Here is a 21,035-nt window from a genome sequence, read left to right as displayed (position 1 = left end):
AACACTAACTCTCCATGCCCCCCATCCCCTGACTCTTGGCAGCCACCATCATCCTTTCTTTTAAGCAAGTGAATTCCAGGGTATGCACCTCTCAGAGGATGTTTAGCTTCATTGACTGGTATCAGCTTCTTTCATTTCTACTTCCTAACTGGAAGGCAAACATAAACTCTGATGTCAGAATGGAGTGTGTTGCTTGGCTGAGTTTGGCCGAGATCCCCATAGGTGGAGGGAAGAAGGGGCTCACCTTTCAGTAAGGGAGGAGAGCAAAAGGCTATCGTTCTACAGAATTTATCGGACGGTGGCTCTTCAGAAGGTGGCAGATAGATACTCATAGAGACTTTTTTTTTTTAAGCATCCCTTATTTTGAAAGGGAATTCTTACCCTGCTAGTGTATCAGTCAGCACGGGTTAGATTATGCTGCTATCAGGAGCAACCCTCAAGTCTCTTTGGCTTTACATACCTTTTCATTCCTGCCATGTTTTTGATGGACATTGGCCATGAAGTTTGAGTAGTGACACATGTTGCTGCTACTCCAATTCACTGGCCAAAGCCCAGTGACATGGCCACGCTTAACTTCAAAGGGACGAAGCAAGTTCCACCCTCCTGTGTCCCAAGCTCAAAATAGTGAGTGGAAAACAGTAATGACCTCCGTAGCTAGGCTTGTAGAACAATTGATGAGAGCTATTGGAGGCGGGGGAGCTGGGAGAGGTTAGGAACACTGTGGCATGTTAAAAAAAACATACAGAATTGGTCGAGATTGGGTTTTATAATAAATTACTGTGCTATCCCAAATTTTTCTGGGGTTTAGTTTCTCCGTCTATGAAATGGTCACCTGGGCCCTTTCTAGATGAATATTTTTATTTTATGTTTTTAAGTTTGTATGTCGTATTTAGCAGAGCTTGTATCAGGAGTTTAAGATCTTTCCATCTGTTCCTCAGATATTATGTCAGGGTTGTAGGTAGTTCCTTTCCTCTCTTGGGCTGGGGGAGAGTTTGGGGGTAGAGGGTCCTCAGTATGGCAGAGATGAGTGAGGAGCTTCTTGGGGGTGTGGCAATGGACCTCCCACTGAGCACGGAGTGCCAGGCACTTTTACAGGACACACAGCCTCTCCTGCTTAGGGCCACGTGCTGACTCTGCATGGATTTTATCTGAAACGCCCCCACAATGTCCTTTGAAAATGGATGAAAACACCAGCTCCCCTCAAGTCTAAAAGCTCCTTGTTTCCATTGAACTGTGCATACAAAGGGGAAAGTGTGCTCAAGGAACCAGCAACTTATCAGATGCCTCCAGGAACCATGAAAGTGACGCTGAAAGCGTCATACTGTCTGGAACTTCCTTCACAATCTTGTGGAGACAAGAAAAATGGAATCTCAAGTATAACTTTTAGCAAAGTGATAGAAAAATTATGTGTATTAGAGTCATATATCTTGGAAGGGTTTAAGAAAAATCTTTCTATTAAAGTATAATATATACACAGAAAAGTATACATGTTGATGGTGTTTCACAACCTTGTGACACTCATGTCAGACACCCAGATAATTAGCACCAAGACCAAGAAACAGAGCATGACCTGTGGTTCCTTCCAGGTGCTACCCCTTCTCCCACCCCCACCAAACAACTGTGACAGTATATATCAACGTTTGCCTGTGTTTATACTTGGTATAGATAGAACCCTACATTCCATGATTTTTTGTGTCTGCCTTCTTTTCCTTAGTGTTCTGTGTGTAAGGTTTCTCTGCATGGTGGTATGTAGTTACTGGTCTTTCATTCTCGTTGCTGTGTCCTATTCCACTGTGTGGTTTTACCACACGTGACTCATCCATTCTACTGTTGACAGGGGTTTGGAGAGTTTCCACTTTTGCCCATTACAAATTGTGCTGCTATGAACATTTTGGTACATATATTTTGGTGATCATCTACATGCATTTCTCTTGGGTGTATGCCCAGGAGTGCGTTTTCGGGGTCATAAGTCATACGTGTATTTCATCTTTAGTAGGTAGTGAGTGCCAAGCAGCTGTCCATCAATTACACCAGTTTCCTCTCCAGCTGAGAGTACGGAAGAGTTCTGCTTGCTTCTTATCTTTGCCAACACTTGGTATTTTTTCTTGGAAGTTTTTCTTTTCGAAAAGAATCCATACTAGATTGTGTTTCCATCTGTGCTGATTCCCTCTCTAATAAATAAGAAAGGAGAGAAATAACCCTACTTAGTGAAATACCCACTGCCGTTGAGACACTGAGACCCTCCAGGGTCACACATTTTAGTTGTACTCTGGGCAGGAACAAGCACGGTGGTTTTGTTTTATGTGGGAGGCTCTTAAACTCTGTTTTTCTTGAGTGACTTTGAAGTAGTACATAAAGACAAAATGTAAGATGATTGCTTTCTAAGAGGAGATTAATATTAACAATTTGAAGCTGAATCCTTGACTGTTAAAGAGGTAAAGGGAGGTGTGGGTGGGAGAAATGGATGAAGGTGGCCAGAGGGTCCAGACTTCCAGTTATAAGATGAGTAAGTCATAGGGATGTAATGAAAGTAAAATTTTAAAAAAAGATGAATCTCATATGCAGACATGTGCATTTTCCTTTTAAGTTTCCCTACCTACAAGTGTTTACTTTGAATTCCAATGTCTTTATCTCTTCCCCTCCTACTCAGTCTAACAAAATGATTCCATTTACTTTATCAGGTGGTACTTACACTGTTTCTTTATGAGAATGTCTACTGTATGAGGTTTTCTTTAGACACGGGCAGTGATTTTGTTATAAAGTAATTGCTGGACTGTTTGGTCTGTCCAGTATACAGTGGCTCTTTTGGCAGACACCATTTGTATTATTTGATGTAGCTTTTTTGCACAATACAAAACTGGAGAGTTATAGAAATGGGATCTAGAAATAATAGAGACACCTGCGGAGGTGCCTTGCCTTATGTTTTAGTTGCCAATGTTACGTGTGGGTGGGGTTAATAGAACTTGTTTGCAAACCATCACTCAAATGAGTTAGGAAACTTAGAAGATACATCAGAGAGGAAAAAAAAAATAAGTGTTTTGTGCATGGATAATGATGCTGGCAGCTACTTTAGTACTGAAGAGGCCGAATGAACCCTTTCTTCAGATGAGCTAACTTTCGAGCATTTATGAAACTTCTTTGGGCTTAAGAGGACACTTGGAGAAGTCTGGCACCTCTGCACTTACAAATACTCATTGATGGAGTTCCTAAAGAATTAGTAATAGCATGTTATTGCACGTGAGCTGTCTCCCCCAAATGATTCCCCGACTTTTGCTTTCAGAGCACCCTGAGTCACAGCAATCCCACTTTGAGGTAGGCTGACCATTGGCAGGTGTCACCCAACGTTTTCTTGAAATCCCCCTTTGACCCAGCCAGTCTTAGTTCCTGGAGTGCAGCCTCCTATCCCTAGAGGCTCCCAGGTGTCCCCTGGCTGCCTTGAACTACTTCCCCAACCCTAAATGTGTCCTTGCTGCTTAAGTCTGCCATAAGATCTTTGGATTTGGGTCACAGCGGTTCACTGGGGGCAGGGCTGTGGCATGCTCCTTGGCCAGTAATGTCCTTCAGCCTCACCCTCACCTTGGAACTGACTGGTCCTCTCCGAAAACTGACCTTTGCTTTATAGCAACCCTCTTAACTAGACACGAAGCTGTTTGGGTAGAATTACCACAGATACAGGTGTCCTAGTTTGGGATGCTGTGACAAACTAGTGTAGATTGGGTGGCTTGTAAACAACAGAAATTTATTTCTCCCATTCTGGAGATTGGATGCCTGAGATCCGACTGCCAGCATGGTTGGGTTCTGGTCAGGCCTGTTCTGTGATTCATAGATGGCATCTTCCTCCCGTATCCTGTGGCAAAAGGGGGCTAGTTAGCTCTCTGGCCTCTTTATAAGAGCGCAAATCCCCTGCATGAGGGCTCCACCCTCATGACCTAATCATCCCCTAAACGCCCCACTTCCTAATACCATCACTTTGGGGGGTGGGATTTCAGTGTTTGAATTGGGATGGGGGGACATAAGCATTTATTCCACCGCAACAAGTGAGTTCCGTTAGTACACTGGGTGAGCACACATGGATGGGGGCTTCAGTCCACCATGCGGACAGCCCTTGGGGACTGGTGATGGTGCTGTCTGACCCAAGACTAACTTATTAATGATCTGAAGGAGGAGATCAGAAAGGTTAGCCTTCCCCATGGGTTATCTAGACCTGTCACCTTGACTCCCAGCCATTGCTTCTCTGGAAATGCACTAGTTCATTTCCAGTGACCTAAGAGGTGGTTGTTTGTTCTTGGCCCCCGCCTCCCCCCTTGCAGACCACCAGCCAGACGGAGCTGGAAAACTGGATCACCGCCATCCATTCAGCCTGTGCAGCTGCGGTCGCCAGGCATCACCACAAAGAGGACACTCTCCGACTCCTAAAGTCAGAAATCAAAAAACTGGAACAAAAGATCGATATGGATGAAAAGATGAAGAAAATGGGTGAAATGCAGCTGTCTTCGGTCACTGATTCCAAGAAGAAGAAAACTATATTAGATCAGGTAATCATTCTTCTGTGTTTAGACTTGGGCGACACGGTTATGTCTCCGCCTTGGGATCGTGAGACTTCCTTGGTTATCTCACCGTCAGCCTGTCATCCACGCTGCTAAATTCTTTATTGTGACTGTTAGTTTTCCTCACCCATTGTTCCCCATTGATTGTTACGAGCTAAAGGGAACAATATTACACTGAATAAAAGACAGAAATCGAATAGAGGAGCCTCCCCACTCCCACCGATGGCTTACTGTTCTCGGGTATCTGTGTAATTGGAAAGTCTGAACTTTCATTCCCCACGATATCGGGTGGACTTGGAGCTCACTGCAGTGGGGGTCCATTCCTGACTCCAATAAATTCAGCATTCTAAATTTAGAAAAGGTAGAGTGCATTTGAAAAAGTGTATATATAATTGCTGTCTATCAGCATAAGTATATTTCATGCTGAAAAGGAACTATTTAATGAGATAACCCAGGGCATTTTAGCCTTTTACTCAATTGTTTCAAAGTTGCAGTGGCCACCTAGTAATGCTTTGAAACTTTGTCCTGTCCTAATGTTTAGGAAGTAATTCTGTGAATAAATCTTGTTTAAATAATTGAACAGTTGATGACATTGGACAGCATGTGGTCTTCTGTATTTCTTTCCCTCTATGTTTTCCTTCTATTTCTGACCCTGTATATCTTTTTTAAATTGAGGCAAAATTCATGTCAAATAAAATTAACCATTTTAAAGGGAACAATTCATGGCATTTAGCACATTCACAGTGTTGAGCAACCAGAACCTCTGCTTAGTTCCAAAATATTGTCTTTCACTCCAAAAGGAACCCGTCCCCACCCACCCACCCACCCCACCTCGTACCTAGTAAGTAGGTGCTCCTCTCTGCCCCTGGCATTCTACCTCTATGGTTTTACCAACTTTGGGGGGCTTCATATAAATGGAATGGCACAATATGTAACCTTTTGCGTCTGACTTTTTTCACTTAGTGTAATGTTTTGGAGGTTGATCCACATGTATCATGTACCAGTACTTCATTCCTTTTGATGGCCAAATATTATTCCATTATCCATATACACCACAATTTGTTTCTCTGTTCATCTGTTGATGGACATTTGGGCTGTATCGACGTTTGGGCTCTTGTGAATAGTGCTATGAAAATGTGTGTGCACTAATACTGTCTTTTAAGTCGAAGTAAAAAAGTAGATATCAACCATTCATCATTATCCATAACATGGTTATTAACACAACTGGCCCTCACTATATGCCAGACCCTCTACCAAGTCTTACTCTTCCATTATCTTATTTAAACGTCACCATCAGCCTTAGGAGGTCAGTATGATTTTGCCACTTTGAGAAATGAGGAAATATCTTGGCTATCATCGTATGGTTGAGCGATATATTCCAGGGTCTGGGTGTCCATCATCTAGTGTTTTCCACTTCCCACCCTGTACTTTTCTACCAAAAAGAACGTCTTCTTTTCCAAAACCTCTCCATCTATTTGCCTCTGATCTTTAATTCACCTTACTTTTCTTCTCTTTGTCTTCTTATGAAAAGCCACCTCTTGGTAAGTCATATAATTCTCCAGTGTTGGAAATCCCACAGTTTTTACTTCTTCTGCCGTGGGTTTGTGGCCCAGAGTCTGGAGCTGATGGACCTATAATACCTGCAAACATGAAATCTATGATGGGATGACACAGAGCAACTAATGATATACTTTCTATTGGTCATTCCAAGTTTATGGCTATAGATCTTTGCAGAAAAACACGTAGGCACTGAAAACAGTAATACTTGATCTGCTATTACCTAAGACACTTAGGGTAAGTGCTAAGTGCTGCTGTTTATCCCTAAGGATTAAAATAAAGACCTTTGTAACACATAGATTTTATAACATTTGTGTAAGATAAAGTTAACACTTGTTTCCCCCTTTCCTCACCTTTTCTTTTCCCTTATTTTCACCACTGTAGATCTTTGTTTGGGAGCAAAATCTCGAGCAGTTCCAAATGGACCTATTTCGTTACCGGTGTTACTTAGCTAGCCTCCAAGGTGGGGAGCTGCCAAATCCCAAGAGGCTACTTGCTTTTGCAAGCCGACCAACGAAAGTGGCAATGGGACGTGTTGGAATCTTTTCTGTATCATCTTTTCATGCCCTGGTGAGTAGCAGCTGGTGTACTTTTGAAAAATAGTCATCTGGACTATTAATCCTGGGCAGGACTTGGTAAGAGTCTCTATAGTGTTTTTCTTTTTTTTTTTTTAGCTTAGTGCTGTGTGTGGATTTCTGACATGTCTTCTCTCTGCAGTGGATGCAATTCTTCCTTTGACTCTATTGTGAGATTTATTACTTAAGCCTCCTTTGATGGGGCCTAAATTATTGTGCTAAAAAATATGAAAGGTATTGTCTTAAGAGACTCTTTGCAGGTACTGTTTGTTGATAACTTATGTCATCTTTAGGCAGGATCCTGTTTCAACCCAAATATATATTTTCATATTAACCTTATGGAAATGGTAAGTGGAGAGCTCTCTGATAAATGTATTTTCTCTCTCTCTCTCTCTCTCTCTCTCTTTCTCGCTTTTTCTCTCTCTCTCACTTGCAAACGTGAAAACGCGTACAGTATATATTAAAGACAGATCTCTTTGGAGATCTCCCTTTTCATTTTATTTTCATCATAGTTTTCATGGCCATAAATACCTAATGCTTTAGAGGAAAACAAAGACCGTCCATGACTTACCAGCCTAAAGAAAGTATTTGCTTGGGGAAGAGAATTTCCACCTGATCTCCAGAGCAGCAGACTGTATGGTTGTGTCCTGTGCTTGTAATCTGTAATTTCATGTACTTGCTAAATTGCGAACAGCTTTATCTACCTTTGGCTCCTTTCTTCTCAAAAATTGCTATGTGAGTAATATGGTTTTACCGTAGCCAAGTCAACACCCACTTAAAATGTATTGCACTTTAGCACATTTGCTGCGGAATTAAATGTGAAGTCTCAGGTGCCAGAAACTGCTTTGGAAAACCTTAGCTGTGTGGCTCTTGGTTTGCTCTGTCAGCTGGACCCTTCAATTGAATTCGGGGCTGTAATTCAGTCAGAGGCATTTGTATTCTTTATAAATAGGTTAGCATCATCGTTCAGATAATTAGCGTAGATTTACATTTTTAAAGAAGTCTTAAACCAATTTCTGGAGTTATTAAAACTGGCATCCTGATTTGTTCTGCTAATTACAGCTCAGCTCTTGGTCTCCTTGGCTACCACCTCTCCATACAGCTATCACGTCCTGTTTTTTCAGTGGTGATGGGCCAAAGTTCTGTGTTAAATAAATCTTGCAAATGGTTTTCAGTTTGTGGCTCTAGGACTGCTTCTCGCAGACCTCGACACTCCTTTGTAACTTAGACAAATTTCAGTTTGCCTATTCATCCTGCAAAAATATTGGGATAAAAGTGTTAATTTACCTCCTTGTAAGAATGTCATAAATTGACGGAGCATTTTTATTAAGGTAGCTCATGATGCCAGTGAAATGGTATCAGTTTAATACTAAATCTAGAGCATATGATTTTTTACCTCTTTCTGGGTTTGATGGATTCGGGAGAAAATAATTTTGCTGTCTGCCTAAAACTTCTGTGCTTTAATTATTTCCTTCAAAGTCATTGGAACTAACCTCTCTGAGAAGGGGAAGTAAAAGCCACTGTATTACCCTCCATAATTTGTCTTCAGACCTTCTAATTTCCTCTATCTCAGTATCTGTGATTTGTGTGTACTTTTCTTTTGATGCGCTGGCCTTTTGAAGACGGGGTGTGGGGGTTTAGTAATGCTTTTAGGGGTTTCGGTTGGTAATTTTAAAGAAGAACAGTTAATTCCAAGTGGACAACTCTGTTCCTTTTGCTGTGAGCTGCATCCGTGGTGCAAATCTGTGTGTCTCTGTGTCCTTGCAAACTTCTCTTTTCCATCAGGGGTTTCATTTCAGACAGAACAAGTTAGGCAAGCCTGTTGGGTATCCGTTCCTGTTTGTTACTCCAGTGCCTGTCGGAGATCCCAGGCAGGGTGTTTTACAGTCTGATTTATTGGATATTTATTTTTTTCTCCTCCCCTGGTCATTTGACCCCAGGGAATTTTTTTCCTCTTGGGGTTGAAACATTCTTCAATTTAGCCTTTGTCCAGACATCCCCTCCCTCCCCCCATTTTAAGTGAGGGGCATGGGAAGAGGAGGTGTGAGGGCTACAGGGCTCGGGGCGGAGATTTGAGCTACAATTTAAGTACCAGTCACCAGGAGGGCTTCCCATGATGCTCAGTGATTTGCAGTAATTAACTGAAGGGTCCCCGCTGTGCTCTTTGAAAGAAGGTTATCATTGTTCCTGTTTGCACAGATGAGCAGAATGATAGAGTCATCAGGTTCCAGCCACAAAGGGAGGCATTGTCCAGGCAAAGATCGTTGAGAAACTCTTGAGCTCTTTGCCAGCCTTTTTTTTTTCTAAATCCCTTTGCTCATTTTGAGTCACTATTGTCTTGGGAGGAGCAGTTCTGTTGGCAGTTTACAAGGCCCCCAACAGTGTAGGACAGTTACTCTACAAACCTTAAATAAAGTGCCCATTTGTTAAACAGACTAACAGGTCAGCTGGTAACTGAGAATATTTATGGTTCTCTTCCAGACTCAGTTTTCCTAAAATGGTAAACTAAAGAATACTGTTTAATTGTAACCGTGTTATGTAGGATTTCTGCTTTTGCTTTGATGTTTATTTACACATATATGTGAGTGTTCGGCATGTGTCAGTTACTGCCCTCATGATTAGGGTTATGGCAGCAAACAGCCCAGAGTTTCTGTCTTATATTTTTAAATATAATATAACATAATATAATATAAATCTTATATTCTTGTGGGAGAAATGGATAATAAATAAGTAAGCAATTAAATCAGCACAATAAATACAGATATTGATTGATATATGCTATGAAGAAAGTAAACAGTGATATATATTGATATGTGTATATGTGTGTGTTTGCCTGTATATATTGCATATGTGTTATCTATTTATGGATTGATTTATCTATTTATAAATAGATCGATAGCTATGGGACCAAAGGGGCATTTTTTTTCTCTATGATTTTTGCCTTTAGCACCATTTATTCAATGGCTGTTACCCGTTTTGTGATGATTGGATTAACTGAAACTGCCAGTCGTGGGAGCACATATGTATGTCAGCACATTACAATTCGTTCTTTTACAGCCTTTGTTTATGTTTAACTTAGAGAGTGATGAAAATAGGGAAGAGAAAATGCTTCCATATTTAGTGTAAAGATGTGCCTTTTGTTTTGTGATTTTTGTTCCCCACAACACCTTAAGTATAATTGTAGATTACGGCTCTTTCTCATAGAGCTTTCCCACCATTGTCTGGATACCACATTGGTACATGCCCTAATCTGGGTCTTCTCATGTTCTAAGCCGAGAAAATACAAGACCTCTCAGCCCCCTCACCTTCCTATTTTCCTTTGGGACCAAACGCTTCCCCCTAATACCCTTGCAGAAAAACTGTTTTGATTCCTGTTTTTAATGTGCGTGGGGGTCTTTGCCAATCTACTCATGGGGCTTCCAGGGTGTTTTCCCTGTTAATCCTGAAAACCCCCAAGAGGCATGCCTTTGAAACAACCTGCTGACTGCTGGAGAGGCCCCTTGTGTACCCAACAGTGTTTTATCCCCGAGAATGCTGCCAGTTGGCAACCATCACATTGGGAGTTGCCCGTGTGGGAGTCTCTGACAAGTAGGCTCCAAGACATTCACCTCTAGCAACAAAGAGCGGGTGGGGAAGTTTCATTTCAAGTCTGACTCGCTATACCTCCTGGCACTCCCTTTTTTGAAAGGAGAGCCCGTGGGTGGCCTATTGAGACGTCCTGGCAGAAGTTCCCTTAAGTTCCTAGGACTTTGCTTGCAACCTGTAGGATAAAGTTCAAGTCTGCGTGTTTGCGTGGGAAGCACTTTATGGAGTCCTTGCAGAGATTCAGCACCTACTGGAGCAGTTATCACAGATTTAAATGTGGAGTGTTGCCTTCTAAACTACTTGCCTAGGTTGCTGGCACCTTGCAAATATCTTAATGAAGTTTAGCTTCACACCCCCTTTTTTTTTAAACAAAATACAACTTTTATTCTTCGTTCACCTAAACATGGCGGATGTGAGGCTAGTGAGGTGGCTTCACCGTCTTCATGGATCCAAGATCTTCTGTCTTGTTGTTCTGCCAGCCTTGAAAAGGCTTCTATCCAGATGTCTTAGACTAGCTAACATATGGCCCTTCCTGTCATCGGAAAGGGGGAAAGTGAACCCCCTCTTTTTTTGAGGCCGGTTCCTAGAATTGCAAATAAACCTTTTACTTACTTCCTGTTGACCAGACTTTGTCTCAAGCCCATGGGAAATAAGTCAACTTTGGGTGGCCATATGCTCAGCTCCATTTGGGGTTTCTGTGACTGGGGCTGAAGGAAGAATGATATTGGAGGACAACTGTCACTTCCCTAATAAGGAAAATGATTTTATGGAATTCTGAGAAAACTAAAGAGGAGTGATTGATAAATTGAGATTTAGTATAGCATCACAGGAACCAAAAGCGGTGTTTCGCTCTTTGTGCTGACATTCGGGCACCATTTTCCATTAGCGTGAAGAAACAGCCTTGTAACACTTGAGGGAGAATCTCAAGAAAGTATGGTTAGTTTAACTTGGTAACTTGTTGGAAGAGTTCAAGTCTGTGACTAGAGGGGTATCCAATTCTTAGAAACATCACATATATATTCTATTACTATTTTTATGTAATTTTACTGATGATTTCCGACAATGACTGAGTTTGCCAACCTCTCATTTGCATTTTGAATCCCGGAAGGGCCCTCCCAGTCCTCGTATATATGCTTGAAGGGTGAGAGGTCATGGGGTCCTTAAAGAACAGGTGAGTGGTCCTGACACATCTCTTGTTGATGTTCTGCCTTGCTGTCCTCAGGTGGCAGCACGCACTGGTGAAACTGGAGTCAGGCGGCGAACTCAGGCCATGTCCAGATCCACAAGCAAACGAAGGAGCAGGTTCTCTTCCCTTTGGGGTCTGGACACTACCTCCAAAAAGAAACAGGGACGTCCAAGCATCAATCAGGTAGGTTCCAGGGTGGATGAAAAAGCCAGCACACAGAATGCTTCCACGGACATCTCACTTTCCGATGCCTGTGTATGCGTGTGCGTGTGTGCGTATGTGTGTGCGCTTTATTGACACTCAGTGTTAGTTAAAATCAACTAGCTGACATGAAGATGTTATTTGTGGTAGATGCTTTTAATAGTTACTGTATACCCCTAACAATGAACTCTGCTATTAGTCTATCACCAAGCTCCAGTCTCCCACCTGCATCCTTTCCAAACCCTGGTTAATTACAGACCTACACAAAGTTCACAGTTTCTCTGGAGTCTTCTGAAAAAAGCAGAGCTGGATGGGGTAGCTAAGTGGGCACCTGAGCACAGAGACTTTTAAGCTGCCTCTGGCACTGGATCAAAGGCAGCTTCCGGGGAATTCTACTTCTTTGCCCTTGACTTTGTGAGGTTGACATTAAGTGGGCAGCCCCTGTGCCCACTTGCTGCCATGACTCTTCTACCCACATACTAGGTAGGGCCTGAATGGGATCTCGGAACCTCCCGAATGGCTCCTCCTACAATAGTGCATTGTCGTGCCTCTGATAACTGTGTGCCGTGACCTCATTAATTTTACTCCTTTACTAGTCAAGGCCACTTTCCTGCTGGAGTTACTTCCAGGAAAAACTCTCTCCATTGTCACTGTCATTCTTCTTTGGCTTTGAGAAACGAGTTTGCTCCAGAAGTGCTTCAGCCTTTAGGGACTGAAGGAGCATGGGTATTTGTCTTTTGGGAGAAGAAACAAGTCCAATACATGGGCTGCAGTGACTGGAAAATGAGGCCTCAAGCGTTTTGGAGGTCATGACAAGGACTGCCAATTTGCCCTGTTCACTCTGAGCCCTTATGCAAATTGAGAAGTCTGTTGACTGATTCGATAAAAAGATCCCTTATTATTTTTTCTGACGATTCCAGCCCTTCGTTTACTTAAGGACTGAAATGTGAATAAAAGAGAAATAAATCCTGAAAGCTGGTATGCTAAATCCTTTGCTGACCACCGCACTCATTTAAACCTGGGGTGTCTGTATCCTTGATGGAACTTGAAGGAGATGAGATGAGCAAATGATAAGAGAGCCTGAGGCTGAGCCATCATGCAGTTTGTTCTGTGGTCTTGGGGAGAGTAGAACCTCAAGTTTGCTACCATGGGTTTTGCTTCTATGTAAATCTGAAGAAGAAAAAGTTTGGAGGGAAGTCAGTGTTTCATCAGATAAATCATATAAGAGTTGGTGGCCCTTGATGACACCTGCAAAAGGAGGACATTAACCATCAGCTTTGCTCCCCTCCTTTTGGGAGGTGGTGGTGGACTTTGGTATGCCCCCTCTGTCAGTGCAGCTGGCTCAGACCACCGCTATAAATATACGTCAGGACTTTGCAGTTGGCAGCTGAGTTTGAACTTCTCTTCCATCCAAAGCCTTAGTTCCTTTCTGTGCTTCAGCTCTGTCGGCACCAGGTTATATCACAGCTCATGGCTGCTGAAATATATGACTGAATTTAAAGGAATCCAAGAGAATGTTTTCACACTTTTTAAAAGTCCAAGGACGATATACTATCGCATAAGCAATTCTTGTTATTCTCTCTTAAAGTAAGAGTAAAAAAAAACAAAACAAAAATCTCCTTGCTTTACCATAAGCATATCAATAGAAATTTACTTAATTCAGGACTTCGAACTGGACAAAAATTTTATGGTTTTTTAAATATCATTTGCATGGGGGCAAAGGCTTTTTCTTACTTGTGTATATGAATATTATCCTGACAGTACATGCTCATTGAGAGCTGATATATGTTAAAATTTCTCATGTCCACGTGTTTAGGTTTTGACTACCTAGTGGCATCGTTAACCCTGTTATGATTTTAGTCATATCTTTTAAGTTAGCAGGATTCATTAAATTTCAAAGAATAGATGAATTTCTGTTTTATATATTAAAAAAATTTTCTGTAGCGTTGTGGTTAAAAATATATGAATGTACAGTCTCAGTTTCTACTGAACAGAGGTATTAAAAGGCAAACTGATTATTATTGATAGCTATCTGGTCAGGTATATAAGTCTGTAGCAGAAATTCTTCATCGTGAACGAATCATCGTGATTCATTGCTTTCACGAGTTTATTTTCTTTAAATTTAGGTGAATTATTCAGATCAAAAGCAAACTTTGTTTTTTAATTGTCAAAGATGTGGGAAGTGATCTAGGTAGAGGAACATGTTTTTCATGGTCTATTACTGTAAATTATTTACCTGCTTTAGGATTTCCTGTAGGCGGATCTGAAAACTTCCGTGATGTTTTCTAATAGGCATGTCCATTTTCCATTCCCCTCCCCATGTTTCATTTGCCCTCTTGCCCAGATTTCTTAACACGCTGCTTTGTGTTTGCAGGTGTTTGGTGAGGGAACTGACGCTGTAAAGAAATCTTTAGAGGGAATATTTGATGACACTGTTCCAGATGGCAAGGTAAAAATAAACGCATGTTTCTTTTTTAAAAGTACCACGAGTACATCAACATTACAGAATGCAGTAGTTTCTTGGGATCCTAAAATTAAGTAGACTCAGTATTAAAACCTGAAATGATCAGTTCTTTGAAGTTATGTAACAGGTCAACAAGACATGGAAAAGCGTCTTATGTTTTCGTGATCACCATAAGAACATACTCCTGCTGACATAACATTTTGAATACTTATCATTTGAATGTATAAGTTTCCGTCCAGAATTTAAGGGGAAATTTGACTTCTGGGGAGTCGAACATTACATGCCATTGAGAATTCATTTTATATGCAACTTCCATTTCCAAGAAGTGAATTTTCTTTTTTTGCCCTCCCTCTTTGCACACACGTGCAATTTTGTTCCTATTGATTTCAAAGAACTGTTGTGATAGTAAATTCTTTAAAAAAATAAATAAATAAAAGCATTTGCTTCCCAAGTATTCAATTAAAGATTCACAGACTTTCATTCTCATGCTTGGACTTAAAAGGGGCTTTCAAACTGCTCGGATTGAAGCCCCATAAAGAACATTGATTTTTTTCCCCCAAGACCACGTTTTTCCAGCGTCTAAATAAATGAATAATCCTGAGTTTTAAGACCCTGATAATGATACCAGCAGCGTCTTTGTTCTGGGTATTCTGATGTTGATAACGTGACCTGTATGATCCTCTGATTCTTAGGCTCAGAATCAATATGACAGAATTCAGCACTTGGTTGCCATGCAACCAAGCAGGGGTGGTCAGCAGTGGCTCAGATCCACGTTCTAGATGAAACCAGAGTGCAGTGGGGTGTTCCGGCTCGGGGAGGGGGAGGAGAGAAGAGTGGCCTCTAGGAAGCCATTTCTCCCTTTCACACCCAAACTATTCCTGGATTATGTCATCATGGATACAAAAGCAGTTGTCCTTGGAAATACCCTTACGTCGCATTCTCTTTACATCCGTCTCTGTTTCTGATGACATTAAATTGCTATCCTATTGGAATTCAGGTATAATTTTTGATGTTAATGTAGCCGTTTCTGAAGTCATCTAATTTATCCTGCATATCATTATTAGTGCACTTTTCATGTTGGGATATCCTCTCCAGGCACAGATTCTGGAAACTGCAAAAGTTTTGCCATTGATTTCTGTGTTGCTTTTTTTTTCCCCCAAGGTAATTCTTTATCCCACTTACTTCTTGTCTAGAATGCCTTGTACCTCAAAGAGCAGTTTAGATGCAAAACTTGGGCTGATCCAGTGCTAGGGGGCACTTATTAAATGTGGCCCGTGGGGACAGAGTGGGAAGATTTCAATTATAGTTAATGGGATTTAGGCAAGCTGGATACTTTTCGACAATTCCTTTCCTGGGGTTTAGTTTATCTGCGATCGCAATAGCATTCAATGGCAGGGCTGAAATTTTCTTCTCAATTGAATTTAGTTTAGTAGCCTTTACAACAATACTTGTCCCATTCCGGGATCTGTTCTTTTATGTATGGAAGTTGTTACAGTCCCACTTTGGCTTTTGTTTGGAAATTTGCGGCTTCTAGTAATTTATTGATACCAGCCTTGCTCCGGGTCATCTGCAGATAGGTATTTACCAATCAGTGGCCTGGTTTTAAACTAATAGTCAAGGCTTATTAATTAGCACATGTCGACAATCAATATTACTTTTACATTGCCAAAATCTAGCCTACTTTCTTTGCTTATTTCAAGGAGATGAGGGTCCTAATATTTCATCAGTCTATGAAGTGTTTTCTGTTTTAGCTGTTTAACTTGCTTAGACATGACCCAGCTGCTCAATGTGTACCTAAGACACATCTTCTCCCATCCTTACAAACTTGGTGCTGCCTCCTGACCCTCAGGCAGAGTGATGGGTAGAGGATGGAGTGATGGCTACAGCCTAAGAAGGCTGCAGGGCTCATCCTTGAAGTTCTGGGAACCTCATCTGGGGAATGGAGCTGTCTGTCTCTCAGATTTGTGCTTCAGGTCAAATTCGAGCCCCCAAATGATGCTACTTGTAAATAGGTAGTCCTAGAACATCTTCTTTTCTTTAAAAATTTCCTTGGGGCCTCGCTTGCCTTTGAAACACAGAGCTAACATGGCAGACATTTTTGCTCTTGGAATTCTCTGCTATAAATTGGAAATGGGTTTGTGGAAAGCCATTAACAATAAAGCTGAATTGAATGGATGGCCCCTTTTTTCATTCCTTCCTTCCTTCCTTTCAAATTTCGGTACCCACTTATTTATGCAATGCCCACCTGTGTATGTCGTGGATCAGGTGTGAGGTCTGCCTCCTATCTGAGAAATCCTCCTGTCAAAAAACTCATTTGTCAATAGTTTCTTCCTCTCTGAGGATTTCCTTTTACTTTTTACCACTGCCACCACTTCTTCTTTGGGCCCTAAGATCTTTAGAGAGCAACTGTTGCTGCTCTGCTAACTTTATTTCTTATTGCAGAGGGAGAAAGAGATGGTTTTACCTAGCGTCCACCAGCACAATCCTGACTGTGACATTTGGGTCTGTGAGTATTTCACTCCATCCTGGTTCTGTCTGCCAAATAACCAGCCAGCCCTGACGGTCGTCCGGCCAGGAGACACTGCCAGGGACACCCTGGAGCTGATTTGCAAGGTATGAGGCTTCTTGGGGTTGTTTCTTTGAGAAGAGCGGATGGAATAGAGGGATCTTCCCAGGCACACATGGAGACTCAGAGGCTTGTGGGAGAGGAAGGTGCTTTCAAGCGCACCTCCATCTCATTTCAGACCAGCTTTGGAAGCCTTTGTGATAAGATGCAGACTTAAGTGAATTCTTCACCTTTGGGAGGAGAGGTGTTCTTTTAAGTAGCTTCTTTCAGTGTGTGTTTTTGATTTGTGATAAGCATATTTCTGGGCTCATTGCAAACATTTTAGAAAATTGAGGTCAAGAACACAGCAGACAATTAAGGCCACCCTTTCTCGCAAAATCTAGAAATAACCACTGTAAACCTTTTGGGGTTTGCCCTTCCATTCTCTTTTCTACCTGCACATACATATGGGTATTTAATAGTGTCATATTATGTGCAGTGTTTGTAACTTGCCCCTTAGCAGTAACTGATGCACTACGGCCATTTTTAGGGTAGGGAAAAACTCAAATAAATATAAGTTTGATCTCCGTGATGCAAAATTCCTCTTCCTTTGAACACATAATTAGCATCTTTTTTTTCCTTTTTTTTTTTTTGGTAAGAAATGATTTGGGTAACAAAAAAAGCTCACTTTCTCTACTTGCACCTTAAGCTGTAGAAACTTCTTGACCTTTTTCAAGATGAACTTAGTTTAATTTTTTTCCCTCCTGAAGCGTGGTCAGATCAATGGCCTTGAGTGAGAGAAGGGAAAGAGGAAAGAAAGGAGCTTGTCTTACTGTGGTACCTGCTTTTACTTTTACATAATTAATAGCATTAATAGTCTTATTTAGTAGTCATTTCAGGTCTGAGAAAGAGCTGATACTTCCCTGTTATACAGATGGAGAAGCTGAGACTCAGAGCCTTAGTTCCTTGACGGAGCTCAAATCCTTTTCAGTTGCAAAGGAGGGCCTGAGCCACATCTGGTTACTCCAAACGAAGGTATATCCCTCTGTGTCAGGTGGATGGTCACAGGAACTGTCAGAATCCACATCAGTCATCACGAAGGAAGGTCATAAGAAAGGTCCGTAGAATATATCCTCATGGGAGGGAAACAATCTACCTTGGGCCACTAAAGGAGAAGTGGAAACCTTTTCCATCATAATATCGCCCTAGAAGAAGCTGGATGGATCCAGTGACATTTTTTAGGACCTCCTTATTCAACACAGTGGCTTATTAATGCTGAGTAACTTGCACTACAATCAGCAATTTTTTTTTTTTTAAGCAAATCACTAGGGCCTTTGGTAAAGAAAAAAATATGGCTCTTTATATGAGTTGGGGGAAGTGGAACAGTCTGGCTCACATAAGCCTTTTGGATACTCTTATGTGGAGGAAAAGTAGAGGGCAAAACTAACATCACCCCCCACATAGGTGTTAAAAATAAATGATACACTGTTACATGCATTGAATCCTTTCTGTACACACGTTCTAGCTTTTTGGAGATAATGGTATTTCTGTTCATATTTTTTCATTTTAATTACTGTACAAAATTGGTCTATTGAGGATTTCTGCATTCTTTTATTTATAGATTAGCATGATTCTTTAGAAACCCATTAATATTCTGCAGAGCTGTGGGAGAGACTCTCAGAACTGCAGCTGTAGGTGTCGAAAGTAGGACTCTGGCGGTTTTTTATGAGCTAACCTCCAGCAGGTTCCAGGTGGTCGCTTTGCTTTGGACCCTCCTGTGTGCATTGGCCTTGGACTCATTCAGGAATCAGAGGTTAGAGCAGAGTTTTCCAGTAACACTGATTGGTGGAAATTTGAAAAGGGAGTGGGGAAAATAGTGATTTGCCCAATTTTAGGTACTTTTCAAGCTTTTGCTTTGATAGAGACTAAAGGAATAGGGAATAATAAAGTCACTGCCACTTAGTGAGTTGGACCTGTTCCCCTCTAAAGTGCTTATTTCTGTCCCTTGAAAAGTTTTTGATGGCCTCATTAGGATACAGATTCCTTTTTCGAACAATGAAAGGTCATTCCACCTAATTTTTCCTGGATCCTCAGGTCTTTTGCCAAAAACATAGAAGTAAAGACCAAAACAGTATGGTATGGAAGAAGCTTATGTCTCATGAGTTTAAAAATGGAAAACTTTGGTGTGCACTTTAAGAAACTGGCCTCTGGAAAATCACCCATGTAGGATAAATTATCGTGTGTTCGGAGCTAGGTGCTTCTTCTTTTGGAAAACACTTTATTGTAATTAGTTGAGCCAGTTTTATTCTTAAGAGCGAACATGGTAATGGGGAAAACAGTGCCATATGTTATTAATGATCTAATTAAAGGCATTTTTTTTTGTTTTTTTTTTTTGGAAGGAGGGACTAATAACAAAGATTGTCAGAATGTCTGTCTTTCATTTCTTTATTGTCATTCTGAACGTTGGTGATGGATGCTCTCTCTATATTTAATAATCAATCTCTTTCTTCTGTCTCTTGCATTCAGCTCATTCCCTTTCCTATTCTATCTGATCCACATCATTTCACATCAGTTTGTCATCTGCCATCTGAGCACCAGTCAAGTTCTGGTATAGTAAATGTTTCAAGATCTGCATTTCATGTACAGTTCATGTTGTGGATATTACAAAAATGATTGTTACTAAATATAGTAGGTAACCATGTTGGCCTGTGGGTTTTGGATATATTATGATCATTGCAATTACTAACATAATTGCAAGAAAAATTCATTCATTCATATTTACTGTTATTATTCATGTGTGACCAGAGGATCAGTTTTATTTTATGCCTTCAGTATGTTGTTCTATGGCTTTGGATATTCTAATAACCATTAACATTTAAAACAAAATAAAAGGTCACCTTGAAAGGGGAGTATAAACACTGGAAATTCTGCAATAGCACTGTGTGTGTGTGTGTGTGTGTGTGTGTATTTCTGTTTATAGAAACTGCATGCATTTATATTTCCCTGAGAACTTTAACTGAAATGGAAGAATATGGAGAGAAATGGAAGAGCAAAACATGGTGGGTTGGAAGGTCATGTTACATTATTTATTTTAATTGGCTCAAACTATTTACTAAAAAGATCTACATTGTATTTTGCTATGCCACCCTTTGAAGTAGTTGTGGTAAGATGCAAATTAAAAAAAAATATGCCAACTAAACTAAAAATTGTTCTACAGTAATATTTACCTTATGGTATAATTTGTGGCTGCACTGCCTCAAAATGAATTAAATGCTCTCTAACTATACATTGGAAAACAAATTTGTTCCTGTTTAAATTTTTTCCTGACTGAATTTCTCTCGAGTTAGGAAATTTTCTCTTGAATGTTTTTACAAATCTAAAGCAGGCCAAACATTGAGAATTTCTGTGTTAAAATATTCATTGATATTTGGAATTCTTTTTGCACATAGTTGATGTATTGTAAGTATGGTAAGTGGCTCGACCTGCTTTGATATTGACTTGCAGAAATTTGAGGAGCGTGAAATTCTTCTTGAGGGTTCTGATGATCTGATGTAGTTAATTCATTAGGATTTTCCCTTTCCGTTAGACTAGCCATGACTAACAAGGGCTCGTAATTGAGCAACATTTACCTCAATGAGAAGACACACTGGTGTATTGATCCAATGTCCCATGTTTAGGATAACTGACCGAACTAAGGGCTCCCAGGTTAAAAGTAAGACCGTTATAATTTTTATGTTTGGTGCATGTCCTCATTTTTATTTTTCAAAGTTATGAAGACATTATTGTAACTTTAAAAAGTTTGAAAAATATGGTTGTAGAGAGGAAGGTGCGAAGACTCACCCTTAATAACATTACTATATTTATCACTCCTTAGTTTTTTCGCTGTTATAAAATTTAAGCGAGGTGCCCCGCCAGTACCATCCACCGTTGTTTATCATTCTGTGTACATCTGTATAAATGTTTTCAGCACATTAGCATTAAAGGGATGATGGGAATCTCCACAGTCTTCATCAGGACCTCCCTCAGATCTTTGGTGCCTCACAGTGGCCCGTCCCTCTCTTACACCAGGGTTTCAGGAACCAGAAGTTTCTTAGGTAAGGTTGCTATTTGGGTATGATTTCCAGAAGACAGTCTGTTTAAGTGGCAGCCTCACTGCGAGTGTCCCGAAAAAGTGTTTATTAATGATGATGATAAGGTTTCCAAGTGGATTTGTTCCTGTTGGCCAAGACCCCATGGAGTTTCATTTCTCTTTTCCTCCCACCTCAATCGGAAACAGATGGTGAACCAAAAATTTTCACTTCTAATTAAAGATTTCAGTGAGGACCTTGGTAGGTGGGAAGCATGTGCAGCTTCTATCTGTGCAAGGGAAACTTTT

General features: G+C 40.8%; 1 protein-coding gene across 2 annotated transcripts in view; it reads left to right on the top strand.

Annotated features, from left to right (window-relative positions):
- Window positions 1-21,035, top strand: part of TIAM1 (TIAM Rac1 associated GEF 1) — a 347,472-nt gene that overhangs the window by 249,256 nt on the left and 77,181 nt on the right. For both annotated transcript variants that reach the window (XM_081076606.1, XM_081076605.1), the window contains 5 exons: window positions 4,311-4,535; window positions 6,489-6,674; window positions 11,487-11,633; window positions 14,026-14,100; window positions 16,558-16,728. In XM_081076606.1, the coding sequence (XP_080932732.1) occupies window positions 4,311-4,535; window positions 6,489-6,674; window positions 11,487-11,633; window positions 14,026-14,100; window positions 16,558-16,728 (804 nt within the window). The remainder of the gene's footprint in view (window positions 1-4,310; window positions 4,536-6,488; window positions 6,675-11,486; window positions 11,634-14,025; window positions 14,101-16,557; window positions 16,729-21,035) is intronic.

Source organism: Rhinolophus hipposideros (genome assembly GCF_964194185.1).
Source record: "Rhinolophus hipposideros genome assembly, chromosome: 2".
NCBI classification, from domain to species: domain Eukaryota; kingdom Metazoa; phylum Chordata; class Mammalia; order Chiroptera; family Rhinolophidae; genus Rhinolophus; species Rhinolophus hipposideros.
This window is presented reverse-complemented; position numbering and strand designations above follow the sequence as displayed.